The sequence below is a fragment of the Polyodon spathula genome, chromosome 20 (assembly GCF_017654505.1).
Source record: "Polyodon spathula isolate WHYD16114869_AA chromosome 20, ASM1765450v1, whole genome shotgun sequence".
In the NCBI taxonomy this organism is placed as follows: domain Eukaryota; kingdom Metazoa; phylum Chordata; class Actinopteri; order Acipenseriformes; family Polyodontidae; genus Polyodon; species Polyodon spathula.
This window is the reverse complement of record NC_054553.1, coordinates 14,841,626-14,859,347: the sequence shown is the minus strand read 5'-3', so window position 1 is coordinate 14,859,347 and position 17,722 is coordinate 14,841,626. Positions and strand designations below refer to the sequence as shown.

At 38.6% G+C, this 17,722-nt stretch overlaps 1 protein-coding gene across 1 annotated transcript; it reads left to right on the top strand.

Moving 5' to 3' along the window:
- Nucleotides 1-237: 237 nt before the first annotated feature.
- Nucleotides 238-13,531, top strand: tmlhe (trimethyllysine hydroxylase, epsilon). Its single transcript, XM_041221030.1, has 8 exons — nucleotides 238-572; nucleotides 1,535-1,718; nucleotides 2,535-2,711; nucleotides 8,244-8,523; nucleotides 9,078-9,197; nucleotides 11,705-11,941; nucleotides 12,819-12,957; nucleotides 13,293-13,531. Exons 2-8 carry the CDS (start codon nucleotides 1,535-1,537, stop codon nucleotides 13,422-13,424), a joined length of 1,269 nt encoding a protein of 422 aa, XP_041076964.1. The 5' UTR covers nucleotides 238-572; the 3' UTR covers nucleotides 13,425-13,531.
- Nucleotides 13,532-17,722: the final 4,191 nt, after the last annotated feature.

Here is a 17,722-nt window from a genome sequence, read left to right as displayed (position 1 = left end):
TCACTGCTCCATACAATTTCCAGAGAAAATGTTTAGTTTTTCATATTACATGGTTGTGTGGTAAAAGTATGAGGCGCCGCTGTATGCGATTTCAGCATGTAGTGTATGCGATTTCAGTGTGTACCGCATGCAAGTTCAGTGTGTAGTGTATGAGGTGTCAGTTTGAATTATGTCCCTAATGGCGCCTCATTTTCAAGTATACTATAATTTTTTACTTATTTCACAAAGATCAAATTACGAACCGTATTCACAAAACAGCTGTCGCCTATTACGCAGGATATTTTCAGTGCTGGCAACATATTACGTCTAGAACGCGTAGGGAAGAAAGAGGAATTGTTTTTTCATAAATTGGGCGCATGCGTGTAGTGTTCGTAACAGAACAGTATCATCATAGTAATGGTAATGGCGGTCAAGTTTATGTTCTGTTTAATTATTAATCCTGTTTAACGTTATGCTGGAATAGCACGTGTTGCACCAATAAAACTGAAGTCCTCCTTAAACAGGATTCAAGAGACAGGAGGGTCTGGTTTAAAAGCACGTCGCTACTGGCGGCTAGTACTTGAAATAAAGAGGTAAGTGCATCATACAGTAAATTAGGGTATGTACTGTTTTTTATGAGGGGAAAAAAACGTATCCGTTTGAAATGCATATTAATTGCGTGGTACAGGAAACATACAGAACAATTTCGTGGCGTGCAATAAGACTTGTTTTTTTCTTAACGCAAAGCAGCCATGTGACGTCGTGATAATATTTTTCTGGCATGAAGTTATTTAGATTCAGTTAGTGAAATTGGTACATTGACAGTCTGTAGGAATCTACCGTGTGTTTTTAACATGGAACGTTTTGTTCAAGTTAGTTTTCGTGCATTTGTATACGCTCATGTTAAACATATTTACAGGGTTTTCTTGTTAAATGTTATCAATAAAAAAGCTAAATGTAATCAAAAGGGGAAAAAGCGGATTATTTGCTGGAATAGACCTTGCAATTCCGATTGCAAGCTCTATTCGGCAGTTGCTGGAGGATTGCTATTCATTCAGTGTCAGCATGGAGGAGGAGAAAGTAAATCAGTGTGCTGTCCGCAGCTAAACGACTATAGAGATAATGCAAACTAACTGGTAAGCCAACACGGTCTGCAAGGTGAACATATAAGGATATGGTAAACATTCACCAATCATGTTAAGAAGTTAATAAAGCTAATCTGAAGCCATGCAGGGCACTAGCGCACGATGTCTGTGGATTCAGACATATCAAATAGCAAACTGGATAAAACTGTCACCTTGGTAAGGACCTTCGGTTGGTAGAAGAATACATATAAATTTAAATTTGAAAAAAAGAAAAGAAAAACAGGATCACAGAACAATCTCAAATAAAGTCACCGAGATGCCCCCCAAAAAAGACTAGCAGCAGTTTTTATTTTAATTTCATATACCATTAACAAGTATGGAGGACTAAAGAAAGACATAATAAAGTTCATGTGTAGCCTAAAAGTTTGTTACCTTCATGTGATTCCTATGTTGTTGCCTCTTCCTTTAAGATGACGTTCACTCGCATGTTTGTCCGCCTTGGCGCTTGCTTGCATTGCCTTCCCAAGAGGAATGCCCAGCCTCCAGCCTTGTGGCCCCCCGGAATCAGCAGGGGCCCCTGTGCAGCCAACCGCAGGCAGCACATGGCCTCACATTCAAAGAGCTGCCTATGGCAGCTGCGAGAAGATTATTTTGGTAAGAAACTTATGTCCCTTAAATACATCTACCACTGTCTGCATTGTTTTTGTGTAAAACTAAAATTGGAATGCTGCAGTAACAAGAAACAGCTGTGGTGCATGTAGGAGTTTTTTATTTGAAGCATTTTAATATCAGTGTTTTTTTTTTTTTTAGAAAACAAGTGTTAACTTACTGTAGCCCAGTGTTAACTGCTTTGTGAAGTGAGTAGTTTGGGTAACACTGAGTTAGTTATTACTGCTATAAAGACACACTAGATGGTCCAGCCTGGGTAACATGTGACTATGGCAGGCAGCGAGAACATGTGAGCAACTCTTGAACAAAGATCAATGTGCCTTGAAAACAACTCCAGTATTTCAGTAATTGCAACCCAGTCAGAGTGACTGAAATAATAGCACGGGGTCAGTAAATCAAAATATTGAAACTGTAATTTCAAGCTACTCTTAAAATAGCTTCTATGGGATTTTACTTCTTTATAAAGACAATGTTATAAATATGCACTGGATTGTTTGGGACATGAAGGAGAGCCCTATTATAGTGATCTACTACTAGACCTGTTATGGTGATCCACTACTAGACCTGTTGTAGTGATCCACCACTAGGCCTATTGTAGTGATCCACCACTAGGCCTATTGTAGTGATCCACCACTAGGCCTATTGTAGTGATCCACCACTAGGCCTGTTGTAGTGATCCACCACTAGACCTGTTGTACTGATCCACTACTAGGCCTGTTGCAGTGATCCACTACTAGATCCCTGTCATTTTGTTCATTGGACCAGACCCCAGTATGTGTTACTCATGGCCTTGTTTCGCAGAGCTGAGCGTCAGTGGGCTGGTGATGCGCTTCGACTACGTGTGGCTTCGGGATCACTGTCGCTCCGCCTCGTGTTACAACACGAAAACAAACCAGCGCAATCTGGACACTGCCGCCGTGGAGCTGGGGATCCGGCCTTCAAACATCCGAGTGGACGAAGAAACCCTCTTCCTCACCTGTAAGGGGTTCTGCAGTTCTTCATTGAATTATATATATATATCTCACTACTGTGCAGAAGTTTTAGGCAGGTGTGAAAAAATGCTGTACAGTAAGAATGCTTTCAAAAATAGACATGTTAATAGATTATATTTATCAGTTAACAAAATGCAAAGTGAGTGAACAGAAGAAAAATCTACATCAAATCAATATTTGGTGTGACCACCTTTGTCTTCAAAACAGCATCAATTTTTCTAGGTACACTTGCACACAGTTTTTGAAGGAACTCGGCAGGTAGGTTGGCCCAAACATCTTGGAGAACTAACCACAGTTCTTCTGTGGATTTAGGCAGCCTTAGTTGCTTTTCTCTCTTTATGTAATCCCAGACAGACTCGATGATGTTGAGATCAGGGCTCTATGGGGGCCTTACCATCACTTCCAGAACTCCTTGTTCTTCTTTACACTGAAGATAGTTCTTAATGACTTTCGCTGTATGTTTGGGGTCGTTGTCATGCTGCAGAATAAATTTGGGGCCAATCAGATGCCTCCTTGATGGTATTGCATGATGGATAAGTATCTGCTTGTTCTTCTCAACATTGAGGAGACCATTAATTCTGACCAAATCCCCAACTCCATTTGCAGAAATGCAGCCCCAAACTTGCAAGGAACCTCCACCATGCTTCACTGTTGCCTGCAGACACTCATCGTGTACCGCTCTCCAGCCCTTCGGCAAACAAACTGCCTTCTGCTACCGCCAAATGTTTCAAATATTTTTTTTGGACTCAACAGTCCAGAGCACCTGCTGCCAGTTTTCTGCAACCCAGTTCCTGTGTTTTTGTGCATAGTTGAGTCGCTTGGCCTTGTTTCCACGTCGGAGGTATGGCTTTTTGACTGCAAGTCTTCCATGAAGACCACTTCTGACCAGACTTCTCCGGACAGTAGATGGGTGTATCAGGGTTCCACTGTTTTCTACCAATTCTGAGCTGATGGCATTGCTGGACATCTTCCGATTGCGAAGGGAAGTAAGCATGATGTGTCTTTCATCTGCTGCAGTAAGTTTCCTTGGCTGACCATTGCATCTGCGGTCCTCAACATTGCCCGTTTCTTTGTGCTTCTTCAAAAGAGCTTGGACAGCACATCTGGAAACCCCTGTCTGCCTTGAAATTTCTGCCTGGGAGAGACCTTGCTGATGCAGTATAACTGCCTTGTGTCTTGTTGCTGTGCTCGGTCTTGCCATGGTTTATGACTTTTGACAGTAAACTGTCTTCAGCATCCTCACCTTGTTAGCTGAGTTTGGCTGTTCCTCACCCGGTTTTATTCCTCCTACACAGCTGTTTCTGTTTCAGTTAATGATTGTGTTTCAACCTACATATTGAATTGATGATCATTAGCACCTGTTTGGTATAATTGTTTAATCATACACCTGACTATATGCCTACAAAATCCCTGACTTTGTGCAAGTGTACCTAGAAGAATTGATGCTGTTTTGAAGGCAAAGGGTGGTCACACCAAATATTGATTTGATGTAGATTTTTCTTCTGTTCACTCACTTTGCATTTTGTTAATTGATAAATATAATCTATTAACATGTCTATTTTTGAAAGCATTCTTACTTTACAGCATTTTTTCACACCTACCTAACACTTTTGCACAGTACTGTGTATATATATATATATATATATATATATATATATATATATATATATATATATATATATATATATATATATATATATATATATATATATATATATATATGATATATATTTAATCCTTGTAAAATATGTCAATTTGTTTAATTTTCAGATCTGATCACTAGTTTAAATAGTACACTGTTATTTTAACAGTTGCACTAGAAGATATCAGGGCACTATAATAGTGTTAAGAGCAGCACCCCTTTAATAGTAAATTGACAGAATTCCTAATAATAAGCTGAAACTCTTAACAATAAGTGGCATCCACTGCAGTGTGGTCTTCACAAAATATGAACCTGTATGCACGATCCCAGTGCACTTCAGATCCCAGCACAGGGGTTACATTACCCCCTCAATGAGTGCTGTATTCCTGTTTGAATGGTGCACATGTGTTATTCTTTCCTGTCAGTTCCCCTGAGAAATAAATACTGTTACACATTTTTTTTTTAATTCAAACTTTTTTTTTAAACCTTTCCTAAAAATTCAAACCTGTCGGAAGACCTGTTTGTAGGTCAGGTAGTTTTGAAGGCCAGACAATTTTAAAATACTGTTGCATTTTCCTGGTTATTAATTCTTGTGGCAGTGGGGATGCATTTCCCCTGTAACACAGTTATGCAGGAGTGTAGGCAGCTGTGCATCTGCATGTCACACTGTAGAGTTCTACATAGATCTGGAGGACTGCTTATCCAGCTGTGATAAAACCTGCTAGGATTCTTAAGCATGTTTTTGACAAGAGTATCAGTATCAGGGGATATAAGGAGGTGACTGTCCGTCCGTCTATAATATAGACTCTATGTACATGCCTATGTCCCACTTTGACGTGCTGTGCAGTAGCCTATATCTATGGCAGGGGGTGTATGATACTACTGTATTATGTTTGTTGTTGGCAGTGCCATCTGCTCCATTTCCCTTGTTGTATATGACTATGTTGTGAACCTGGTTTCACTCCAACTCATTTAATGCCTACAAACTGTAAACAGCCAGGCTGAAGATTACAATCTGAACCCTGTTATGACCTCAGATTGCTATATTGCTGATTGTGAGTTATTTTTTAAGGGTAAATGCAGCAAATTGCATGGAAAAGAAGTTACAAAACTCCAGTGAGTTTGAAGAGCCCTGAAGAATTGAAGTGTTTGTTGGTTTTATTTAAGTTTGAGTAGTAAGGGAATTGCATTGTATTTTAAAGCACAGTCCTATATTTTGTAGGTCTTGGCTGAGATCTCTGGTAGACTTGTTACCAACATTGTAAACATAATCCATATGCATAGGTGTCCCACCTAGTTTGCACACAGGCCCACCCAAATCTGTGCCTGTGTGAATGCCAGGTTTAAGTACATTTATAAAAAGAATAATAACAATAAGCGCAAACTGTGCGCCCCAAAAAAAGGGGGTGGGGTGGGGGTGGTATTAAGTTAAGATCACATTTTTTTAAATGCCACAGGTTTTACCCAATCAAATGAAAGTGGTAATTGTGATGCAATATTTGGGTCGGATCTTCCTCTCACAACGAATCATGTGCAAGCCACATTTGATTGACAGCCTGCAAAGCAGTTGGTGTGGATCTGTTGAAAAGTCCCAGACATTTATTTTAATGTGCATTTTTTAAGTAAGTTAGTAGTAGTGCAGCGGTCAACATCGCAAAACAAATATGCACACACTTTTAAGAGTTTAGTTTAGTAGAAGGGCTCGAGTGAACAAGATTAAGACAGCTGGCTGAATGTTGACAAATAGCTTGAAATTGCTGTTTTTTGAAGAGATAACTGCGATTTTCAGGAGTGTCATGACGCCAGAAAAGTTGTCTGTAAGCCCTGACTCTTTATCTTGTGTAAGATGAACCAGAGACGAGAGGATACTAACTAGCCAATGGTAAATAATTGATTGACTTTCATTGTATTTAATAATTGCTTAAAATGTAATACTGCATTCTTGCTGGTTTGGTTACTGTGCCTGTTTGTATTTTTAAAGTGCATTCACTTTCAAGTGAATATATGTAAGTACATGTATTTTTTTGTCTGCTTCAAATATTTTTAATGGTTTGCATGAGAGATTTAGTGGTTGGGAGTGTTTCGTCTATAGACAGTTTTCTGATTTAAAAATATTTTAAGTTGCCCTTAAACTGAAAGCAATAAACATTGAGTACTTGCTAAATTTATGCTATTAGAAACTATAAAGAAACTTTAAAATATATATTTTTAAAACTATTACTTAAATAAATAAATATTGATGATGTACTTATTTATTTCATTTGTTAAAAGCTATTATTGTATTGTCATGCTGCCTCAAGATAATTAATCACCAGAATCAGTTTAGCAAAGGTTTAGTGCTCAGTTCATATGTTGATTTACTTAAGTTTAAAGGCAACTTCAAAATCCTGTTCTGTCTCACAGTGTTCCGGAATTATGGGGCCAGGTGGCAACCCTAGTCACCATCCAAGTCGCTGTCTAGCTCTACCTCCTTCTCCAACAGTACAGACAGTTAGGATGGCAGTGTCAGAGACCACAACAATAGTTTCTGAATGTTTAAGTAGGAGTCCAGATTGCTGGTTATTACAATTGTTAACAAATAATCATGCATGTTCTGTTTATTTTAATATCTTACCACTATAGCTGCCCTTGCTATTCAAAAGCAAAAACCCAAACGGTTTGTCACTTTATTAGTGCTTTTGAACACGTTAGCTTGACGGCACAACAGTATTTATATAAGGATAGAACTGAGGGCGAACATATATTATTTTAAGTAAAATGGTAAAATAAATGTTTTCTTTTAAATTCATATTTAAATGGAACAACTTTCAAACATCGACACCTCCTCACCCCCGCTGAGTTTGGGAAGCGAACTTCCTTAATGCCACTCCCTGTAACTACAACCCTTTTTTCTGAATGGACGACTGTGGCAGAGCAGAGCTCTGCCCTTGATAAATTGGCAGTTATGGGGTTAAATTCCCCTACCTGCCTGGGTTTATTGTGTTCAGGTGGCTGGGGTTGATTAGAGTAATTTAATGATCAATCAGCACCCAGCCACCTGACATAAAAGGAGGCCTCAGCTTCCCATCAAGGAGAGGAGGGAGCTGAGGAAGCAAGCTGGTGTTTGTGTTTGTGTTTGTGTTTGTGTTTGTGTTTGTGTTTGTGTTTGTGTTTGTGTTTGTGTTTGTGTTTGTGTTTGTGTTTGTGTTTGTCTCATCCAGTGAAGGCATCACCCAGCCTGGAAACCTTTATTTTTGTAAGTCTTGTTTTGTATCTTTCTATTTGTGCTTAAATCCCTTTGTTTTGGCCCTTGTGCCCTTTTATTTTGTGTTTATTTGTAATAAAAGTATTATTTTTTTGAACTGCAGTCTGTCTCTGGGCCTCTATTCACTCGCCTGCCTGTGACAACGGCTTTATAGAAATCCATGCTATCACTGCTTGCTTCAAGTGCCCATTAAAAGACAGTTATTGGTCTTATGAACTGGAGAGGTTCCATCTGTCACTCTTTTTTTAATAAAAACTTGAAGCAGCCAATGATAGAGCTAGCAGGGAGGGACAGTAGTTAAATTGGAACCCTCCCAGAGATTGTTGACAGAGCTCCAGGAAATAAATCAAGAGGTTGAGCAGGTATGGTTCACCTTGCAAGCAGGAGCACCTTCACTGCCTTTATGACAAATGCTTTCCTGTTAAATGTACTGACAATATGGGAGTCTGCATTTTTCTTTATTGGTGCGCCTGCGTACCAGTTATGTGAACCCCTGTATAGAGCATGTTGTACTGTATATCCTTTTGGTAAATGGACATAAAACAGGAATACTATACATCACTACAGTAAGTTTTACAGCTGACTGTATGGCAATGAAGACGTTTTCAATGGTGTTGTCTTTGGATTCCCAGGGCCGGACGGTCACGTGACCCGGTTCAACCTGGTCTGGCTTGTGCAGAACAGCTATGAGGGGCAGAAACAGAGAGCAGTCCAGCCCCGGATTCTCTGGAACTCGGAGATCTACAACAAAACAAAAGTGCCTGCCGTCAGCTGTGAGGGCTTCATGACCTCCAACGAGGAGCTGAAACAATTCCTGAAAACCTTTCTGCTGTACGGCATTGCCTTCGTGGAAGATGTGCCCCCAACTCTAGAGGCCACTGAGATGGTTGCTCAGAGAGTCAGTCTCATCAGGTTAGCTTTGCTCTTATTACTGGAATTCTCACAAAAAAATGTCCCCATTTAGCACTAGTCTTTAACTACTTTAACAATAAAAAATAGAGTGAAAAGGTCCTTGAGTATACTATCCATACATATATAAACTACTCTATTCGCCATTCCCCTGTCGGCGTTCTGCAATTCCATGAAAATTCTTCTCTTCCTGAACCCAGATCTGCTTTCATAACTAGTTTAAAATTACCAGGTCAGAGGGAAGGAGACTCTTAGGGCTAAATAGTCATGTTTTTGAGGTTGAATCACATTGATCCTTTTAAGACCCAGCTTGACAAAGTTCTGAGATCAAGCTTAGATGGGTCAAATGGCCTCCTCTCATTTGTAAATTATGATAAAGTAAAGCTATGAAAAAAAAAAATAATAATAATAATGCCAAAGTGTAAAAATTCACACTTGACACACTATAATGTCTGTTCTGGTTTGCTTTGGTCACAGAAAATGTGATGCTTTTTAAAAAATCAATATCTCCAATTGGATAATGCATACAAACGTATTTTCTCTTTTGTGTTTTTCAGGGAAACTATGTATGGCAGAGTATGGAACTTTACATCTGATTTCTCCAGAGGAGATACAGCCTATACTAAACTTGCGTTAGATCGTCACACAGACACCTCATACTTCCAGGAACCCTGTGGGTAAGCATACTGTACAGTAGCACAGTATCACAGTAGTGTGCACATTTAGATTTGTCATTTATATCCTTCATATACCTACCTGCATGAAAACTTCTGCATGTGGGAATTTCAATTTTCGGTCAGTAGTGAGTGCAATGGAAACAACAGCCACTCGTGTGAAAGTGTTAAACCACTTTTTGCTTTTATTTAGCCATCTAAATAACATCTAAAAAGTCATGCATTTTACCGTTTGTGGCTATGTGTTCCTTTTCTCTTACTATTTTAAATGTATTACATGTGTGATCTTTTTAAAGTCATCAATTAAATTAGCCAATCAAATTCGCCTATTTTGACAATATTATTGAGTTCCAGTGGTTTCATTGTACATGCACAACAAATCAAAACTACAGAAGCGGTGGGGTGTTGTAATACATAGGCACACTGCTGGATACTGGACAGCAGCACAGTACTATACTGTACAAGTCTTAAATAAACAGCTGGTGGTAGATCCTCTAATTGTATTGTGTGTAAGCAGGCAGAATTGGTTTCTGATGGTATGTGCTAATGTAATGAGTATGAGGAAGTGGTTAACTTTGACTTGGGACATGCTATGATGCTTTTGTAAATTAGACTTTTATTTTAAATTATTTTTATATATGTGCTAGTTAACTTTTTTTGTACAGGATCACTTCGGTAATACACAATAATGCCTTTCTAGATTTTTTAAATGTCTGTTTTCAAAAACGTTATTTGCTCCCAAAAAGCCATAGTTGTGCCCTTGCTATCCGAGTCAGCCGTTGATTTTGAGCACTAACTTGTGCTGTGTGTTTTGTTTTATTTGAAATCCTCTGGACAAGTCCAGACCTGTCGGTATACCAGGGCACACTGTGCTGCCAGGCTTTACTGAGTTTTTTTTCTGCAGCAGAGTCTAGTGATAGCTCTTCTTTCATCCAGAAACCATGCTTTCAAAGGTGCTTGTGTGGTTCAATGAGTTGTTATACAAGCAGTATGTCTGACATGCTTCCTGTAAGATAAAGTTGCTGCTCTCTGCTGCTCAGCCATTTTGGTCACAATGGGTAAGCATCAGATCAGATAGACTTTGAAAGAGATTTTGATCCAGGCTTTACTGCCCCTGACTTCCCTGAAGAAAGTGGTAATCCTTAAGGAACGGTCATCTTTTCCTCCAGATCAAAAGGCACATTCAGACTTCGTTTCTAATGTTTAACACCCTATTCACAATGCTATGGAAGCTGTGTGACATACATGGAGACTACTGAGGTTATTGCATTCTAAGCCTTGTTGGTATGCTTATGCATAAACTGATTGGGTTAATAAAGTATTTTGAACAGGCTGGCTTTAGGGGTGATGTCAGGCCAGAAAGAAACGCTCACAGGCAGTACTGGCAGGTGAAACTGTGACTCTGCGGTGCTCATTACGTTTAATAACACACAGAAAATAAAGTGCTGAACAAAACAACATGGCACTTTGGGCCAAAATAAACAGACAAAATGAATAGACGCTAACCAACAGGGACAAACACTAATCAAACAAGTACCGTGCTGGTCCTCCAGCATGACATAGCAATTGCTATATTATTATTTCCTCCTCACTCTCTCCCATTTTGCCCTGAACACACAACCCTGAGTGAGTGAAATGTGCATCTCTCTCTATAGTATATATACACACACACTGTTGTGCCGGGATTCAATTACTAATTAGTTATTCACTTGAATCCCAGCACGTGAACTAATTTGTACAATCCCAAGTGCTCACATACTATTACATACTTTAAATGAATGTCCATGGATTCATCTTTGCATGGGAACTTTTTTATTTTTGCTATTTATTTATTGATTTATGTCTTGCCTGAAAGACGGAGCAGAAAGCGGTTAAGCAACTTGTTCAAGGTCACAGTGAGTCCGTGATTGTGCCGGGATTTGAACTGGAGACCTCCTAGTTACAAGCCCTTTACTTTAACCACCGGACCACACTGTCTTCTGTTGGTTATGGATGTACATAAGATGTCAAGGTCATTAGCAAAGCATATTTATCCAGTTTGATTTATTCTCTTTTATTTTGAATGTTACATCACCAAATAATCAAGAAATTAATTTCTGATATTGATTTTGTCCTGCATAAAGTCCAAACTGTTCATGCAGTGTTTGTTCTGTGCAAAAATATATTTTTAATATTTTCATTTAATTGGTGAGTGATGCATAGATGAACTGATTTCACAGTGTAGGCTACATGAGAACTTGCCAGTTGTTTCAGGGGAAGCCATCAGAAAGGGACCCCTTTCACTTTCTGTTCCCAGTTTGCCTTCCTCATGGAAAAGGTTTTTAACAAGGACAGGACTCTTTTTGACACCACAGCACTGCTGGTAAGAAAGTACACTGTGTAATGAGTCATTTGTCCTCAATAGAAAGAAAAGGGTCCCAGAGTTAATACTGCTTGCGCTAATAAGAGTTTAGAAAGGGTTTCAACCCCTTGGTTAGCATTCCTTTAAGCCCTTATTTTCCCTGCTACAGTATCCAGGTGTTCCACTGTCTGAGGCACGAGGGCACAGGGGGGCGGACCCTCTTAGTGGATGGGTTTCATGGCGCTGACAAGGTTCTGAAAGAAGCCCCAGAAAACTTTGAGCTGCTCAGCAGAGTGCCTATAAAGCACGAATACATTGAGAATGTGGGAGCCCATCACAACCATATGATTGGAGTGGGACCTGTCCTCAACGTGTACCCGTGGAACAATGAGCTTTATATGATCAGGTAAGGCATCTTGTGTTTCTTACCGTCAGTGTCCATAAAACAGACCGGGACGTGCTTGGGAATCTCTAGTTCTCATTTCATTCTGAAATATGCCTCTCCATATCTCTTGTAACCACTACTGGATATACAAAGAAGAGTAGCAAATGGGAAATTTGAAGGTTGAATAATTCTCTCCTACCTCACGTTTGTTTCAGAAGTATAGCTCAAGTGTATTCAGGAAAAGAGAAATAGTAGAGTAGAGAAATCTCTGATGCAGAATAAAACCCATCCACCCTGCCAAACTGCATCACCAAACAAATGAGGCAAACACTCATTCAGAGTAGAATTGTTTTTTGTTTATTCCCGACTGCAGTTAATCATGTAATAGTATGGCAAATGTTTGTGTATGAGAACATACTGGCTCAAGTAGAAGTGAACTGACCAAGACTGAAATCCAATACAAGCGATGATGTATTTACATCATGCATCACACAACCCTGTGCCATCAGGCACAGTACAAACACAAACTCACAAATTTAACTGTGTGAACATCACTTGTATCATGAAAATTAAAAGAAAAAAAAAAAAAACAGTTAAGGAGGTGGCAAAATTGTTCAGCTTTTCTTGTTGTCGGACACATTTCACGATTGAAGTGTTACATTGCTACTGAATTTTCAGTCTCATAAACAAGTATTATTAAATGGAGCCAGTTGTGAATTGTGCACAGTGAATGTCTGTTTATCCATTGCCCTGTGACATCGGCTGATTAAAGAGGAAAACGTTTTAGAGTAAAGAGATATCATCAGTCAGAGCTCTTCACAAGTAAGTTGCCCTTTTAATCTGTTCCAATGGACAGTTATTTGCTATAAAGTTTGTTTCTGTCTGTAATTGTGTCCAGGTACAATAACTACGACCGAGCTGTCATTAACACAGTGCCTCACGATACTGTGCAGCGCTGGTATGTTGCACATCGAGCACTCACCACTGAGCTGAGGAAACCTGAAAATGAGCTCTGGGTGAAGCTCAAACCAGGAAAGGTACAAACCATCAGGGACACTGAGTATGCTTTTTCTGTTTAATTCTGTTAAATCTAAAACGGTAGGAGATCAAATAAATATACGTAAGACTAGAACACAGAAATGTATGAATGAGAGGAGGCCGGTCGGCTGTATGCTCTCAACACCTCAGCAATGTCTTGATAATGCACTGCACAGTACGTGTATGTCTTAGCCAGTTGTGGTGTACATCTTCACATTAACAGACAAAACTACAGTTACATTCTTACTGGTTCATAGAATAGACGTAGGTCTATTTCCTCCCTGAGTGAGCACACAGTTGTGCAGTTGCTGGCTGTTTCTCCTTGCTGTTGCAGGTGCTGTTCATTGATAACTGGCGTGTGCTTCACGGGCGTGAGTCATTCACAGGGTTGCGGCAGCTCTGCGGCTGCTACCTCACCCGAGATGATGTCCTCAACACAGCCAGGTCCCTGGGGCTCAAGGCGTGAACCTGACGGGGGAGCAAGCTTAACGGAACCAAATTTCTCTCAGTTCTTCAAAACTACTTTACACAATTTTTTTTTAATGATTTTATATATATATATATATATATATATATATAATACACACACTGTACATGTGCAGTGCCTATAGTAAGTATTCACCCCCTTTGGGTGTTTTCACAGTTTGTTTTACAACCTGAAATCTTCATGCATTTAAATGGGAACACTTTAAATATGTGAAAAAAATGGTGGGGTGGGGGGGGGGGGACAAATCAATTAAAAATAAAAAGCTGAAAAGTCTTCATTAGGTAAGTATTCACCCCCTTTGCTATCTCCAGCTGTGTGCAATAAAAGTGGCTGACATGATTTCAAATTAAATATACCTGTATACGATCCAGATTTGCAAACCTGGTAGAGACTTACCCCAAAAGACTCACAGCTGTAATTGCTGCCAAAGGTGGTTCTACCAAGTATTGACTTAGGGGGGTGAATATTTATCTAACCAAGACATTACAGCTTTTTTTTTTTTTCATAAACTGTGTTTCACAATAAAAATTATCTTGCCTCTTCAAAGTGTTTTGTAGGTTGTGTAAAGCAAAGGAAAAAAAAATCCAATTTAAGTGTGTGTGTGTGTATGTGTATATATATATATATATATATATATAGTGTGCATCCAAAAAAAAAAAAATCATTTCTTTCATTGTTTTCATTTGTTTATACTTCAGTTATACCTCCTTTCAAATCTATATATGTGTTTTTTTGTTTATAAAATGTTTTGTTGACAATGATTGCAAATGTGACTGGAAGGCATAGCTACCTAGTGCTACAGTATATGCATATATCAAAAGAAACGTAAGAAATTAAATTAAATTTGAATACATTGAAAATAATTCTAGTCCAAACATTTGCCATTGAATGTATTTGAGTATTTCTACATTCAGCACAATTGAGTGTGTAGTAGTTGTAAATGGTTTGCGTACATCAACAGCTTGTAACCAGCAAAGGGAATTCCTTTATTCAGACCGAGCTGGGGCTAATCCCATGGACCCAGGTCCCCAAGCTGCAGAGTTTTTGTTCATGTTTCAGAAAGTTGGTATTGGTTCAATTGAAGAGTTGTGTAAAACAGAATTTGTAGAAAGCATTAACCTACTACTACTGCTGCACGTAGGTGTAAGAGCATGCCTGTTTGTCTCACAGAATGAGAGTGGCATGCAGGTTACAAGGAGGAAGAGCTATAACTAGCTTTGGGAAACAAACTGAACAGGCAATAAGGCCTATGATGAGAGAGTAGTAGCAGTGAGGTCCTGTTAAGGTCAGTTGTGTGTGTTCACTGAGATCATTTGTTGACTCGTTGAAATAGCACAGTGAAGTAGTGTTCCCTATTAATCTGAGTTACACAGCCATTGTATGTACATTTCACATTAAGATGTGTGAATACCATGTGATTGCACAGAGGAAGATTCATGTTGTAATAATGTGTAAACTGCAAGTATTCTGTGTAATTGTGGAAACAAAGTAATTCTGCCTTAGTTTGACTCACTGGGAATGTGGATTCAAACAGCAGTGCTCCTTTTAGAAGGAGCTTTGACAAAAGCAAATGAAAGTCATCTGTGATTACTGATGTCTGTGCTCTACTGTCTTGTGGCAGTAACTGTTATCAAGAGGGGATAAAGCATGACATATTTATTTTTGTTTTGGGGGAGAATGTATGACTCAAAAAGCCCATCCTGTAATTTCGATCTGCGACTGAGCTATACAAATGCATCACAGTTCAGACCGAGATCCCACAATCTCTAACTGGAAAAGGTCCTCAATGTAAAATAACTGTCTTAAGCAAAGAAAACATAAAGGATGGTTCTCTGTGAATGTATAGTGGAAAACCTATGGTACTCATTACATTGTGGTAACCCATAAATATGTGAATTACTAGAAATATAAAGAATCATTTTGAAGAAAAGTAATCAGTGTCTGTCTTATCTTGTTCTGTGTCTCCATGCAGAATAATGGTTGTTTTTTTTTGTCAATTTCAATATTTAGGGTGCCTGATTTTCCTCTGTGGGAAAATGACCCACTTCATACATTTGCTGTGCAATTTGCTTGCAAGTTGTCCATAGTGGACAGATAGGCCAGGGTGTTTCTACTTAATTCATTAAAAGAGTTTGAAGCAGTGTTTTACCTCATGTTAGGGTATGACTGCAGCTTGAACCACAACAGATGAAACAGAAACCTCACATCTATACTATTATCTATGAAATATCTAATTGCCAAACTGAAGTGTAAAATACAATAGCAAACAACCAAAAGATCTTCAACAGTAGTAGAAAAGGGCATCAGTGATAATATTGCTTATGCTGATAAGAGGTAAGAAATTGGTTTTAAAAACTTGGAGAGTGCTCCTGAATTTTAAACATGTAGAGAAAAGGTACAAATCTCTCTAACAAAGGTTGTAAATCAGAAATGAGACATGAAAACATTGCAGGACATGCTCTGTGATGGCAGTGCATTGACGGTACAACCACAATCGTTCAATGCATCAATGTGCAATATTGGTTCCATATCTATTAGATTGTGATTGGTCGATTTTGGCAGTTAACTTTTCAGTGAGGTTTATGTATATTCACAATATTTAACTGTTTTCAGAACAAAGAAAAACAATAAATGACAAATTTGCCAAGAAGTAACAGCCAAAAATGAAATATTGACTATGAAAGTTGTTTCACTTAGAATGGAACTCCCACACTAGGGCAGCTACACTGGCTGACTGGGGCTGTTGCCACATCACGATGAGACATGCAATTCAATTATTTTTTATAAATTATTTATGTATTTACTTTTGCCAGGGACCGGTGAGATTTGGGGGAGGTGGTTCGGGATAGCAGTGATCCCATTGGCTGGATATCCCCATCTCAGGCAGGGAAACCGTACACTGTGAAATACAGGTCCTTAAAAATAGTTCCACCCGCTTGCCTATTAAGTGACTGCTAATCTGATTGGCTGGATATACGTTCACAGCGACTATACACATTAAAAAAAAAATTGCACAATGTACAGTATATGATGAGGGTAAATGTGCATGTGTAACACTCTGCTTGATTACAAGCCCGGGTGTTTAGGTTCGGGTAACGACTGCACTGCCACCACCTTTGTCTACAGGAAGGTCTGGATGTGGTAGAGAGTTGAGGAGGGAGGCGGTTCATTAACTCGTCAGACAAGAGTAAATTCAATAATAATCTTTATAAAAGGGCAGTTTAATACTTAAATACCAAATAGCATTAACACCACAATAATCACAATATCCACTAAAATTATAATATATCCAGTTTTAAAACACATTCACAAAAGGAATAGATATATAGTACCAGACACAGTTGTATCAATATCAATTGTAGAAGGGTGCAAGACAGACCACCTTAGTAGCCAATGCTAGGGTAGGGTGTTAGGGATGTCTAAACGAGATCTAAACACACAATAATCACTGCAAACAAGCATAAAAGAATAAAAGATAAAGAACATAAAAAGAACCAAACAGCAAAACACTCTGTACAATCAATTAAATACCACGCTTAGCAATTTAAAACAGTAACGACAAATACTAATGTGACGTCTCACACACCCACTAATCCCGTATACTGCACTTGCTGCTCAGTGTCTATCTTCTGCTCCCCTAACTTTCCTAATTGAAGTCTGTGGTAGCTGCCTAATAAAACTAATACCTACATCAGATAAGGTTAATACTAAGTGCTTTAACTTTAACTGAATATATATATATATATATATATATATATATATATATATAATATATATATATATATATATAATATATATATATATTCTAGGTGGTGCAAAACTTTTGGCCATAGCTGTACTTAAAACTGAATCAGAACGAACGTCTGGCAAAAGTTTCTAGAGATATTTGTATTTTTGCCCCAATGGCAAAAATGTTCTGCCTACGCTAGTGAACTCCCATAAGGTATAGCTGCGGAACTGAATGGCTTAATTCTTACTTTTTTCATTTGTATAGAACCCTGTGTAGGCACAAGGGTTACGAAGCAAAGGTTCATGTGGTTGAAACACTAGGTTGTTTGACACATGAACGGTGTTTAGCAGTAGCTGACAGGAAGGAAACTTTATTTATTTATGTAATACCCAGTACGTACTCTTTTTGTTAACTGTGCTCACAGTGTGGTGTTTCAGGCAAGCTGAAAGGAACATTTGTTTTTAGGTCAAATGCTGCTTTTTGATTTATATTTCAAAAACATTTCCGTACTTTGTTTTCAAATTAACAACAGACAAAAAAGCATTAA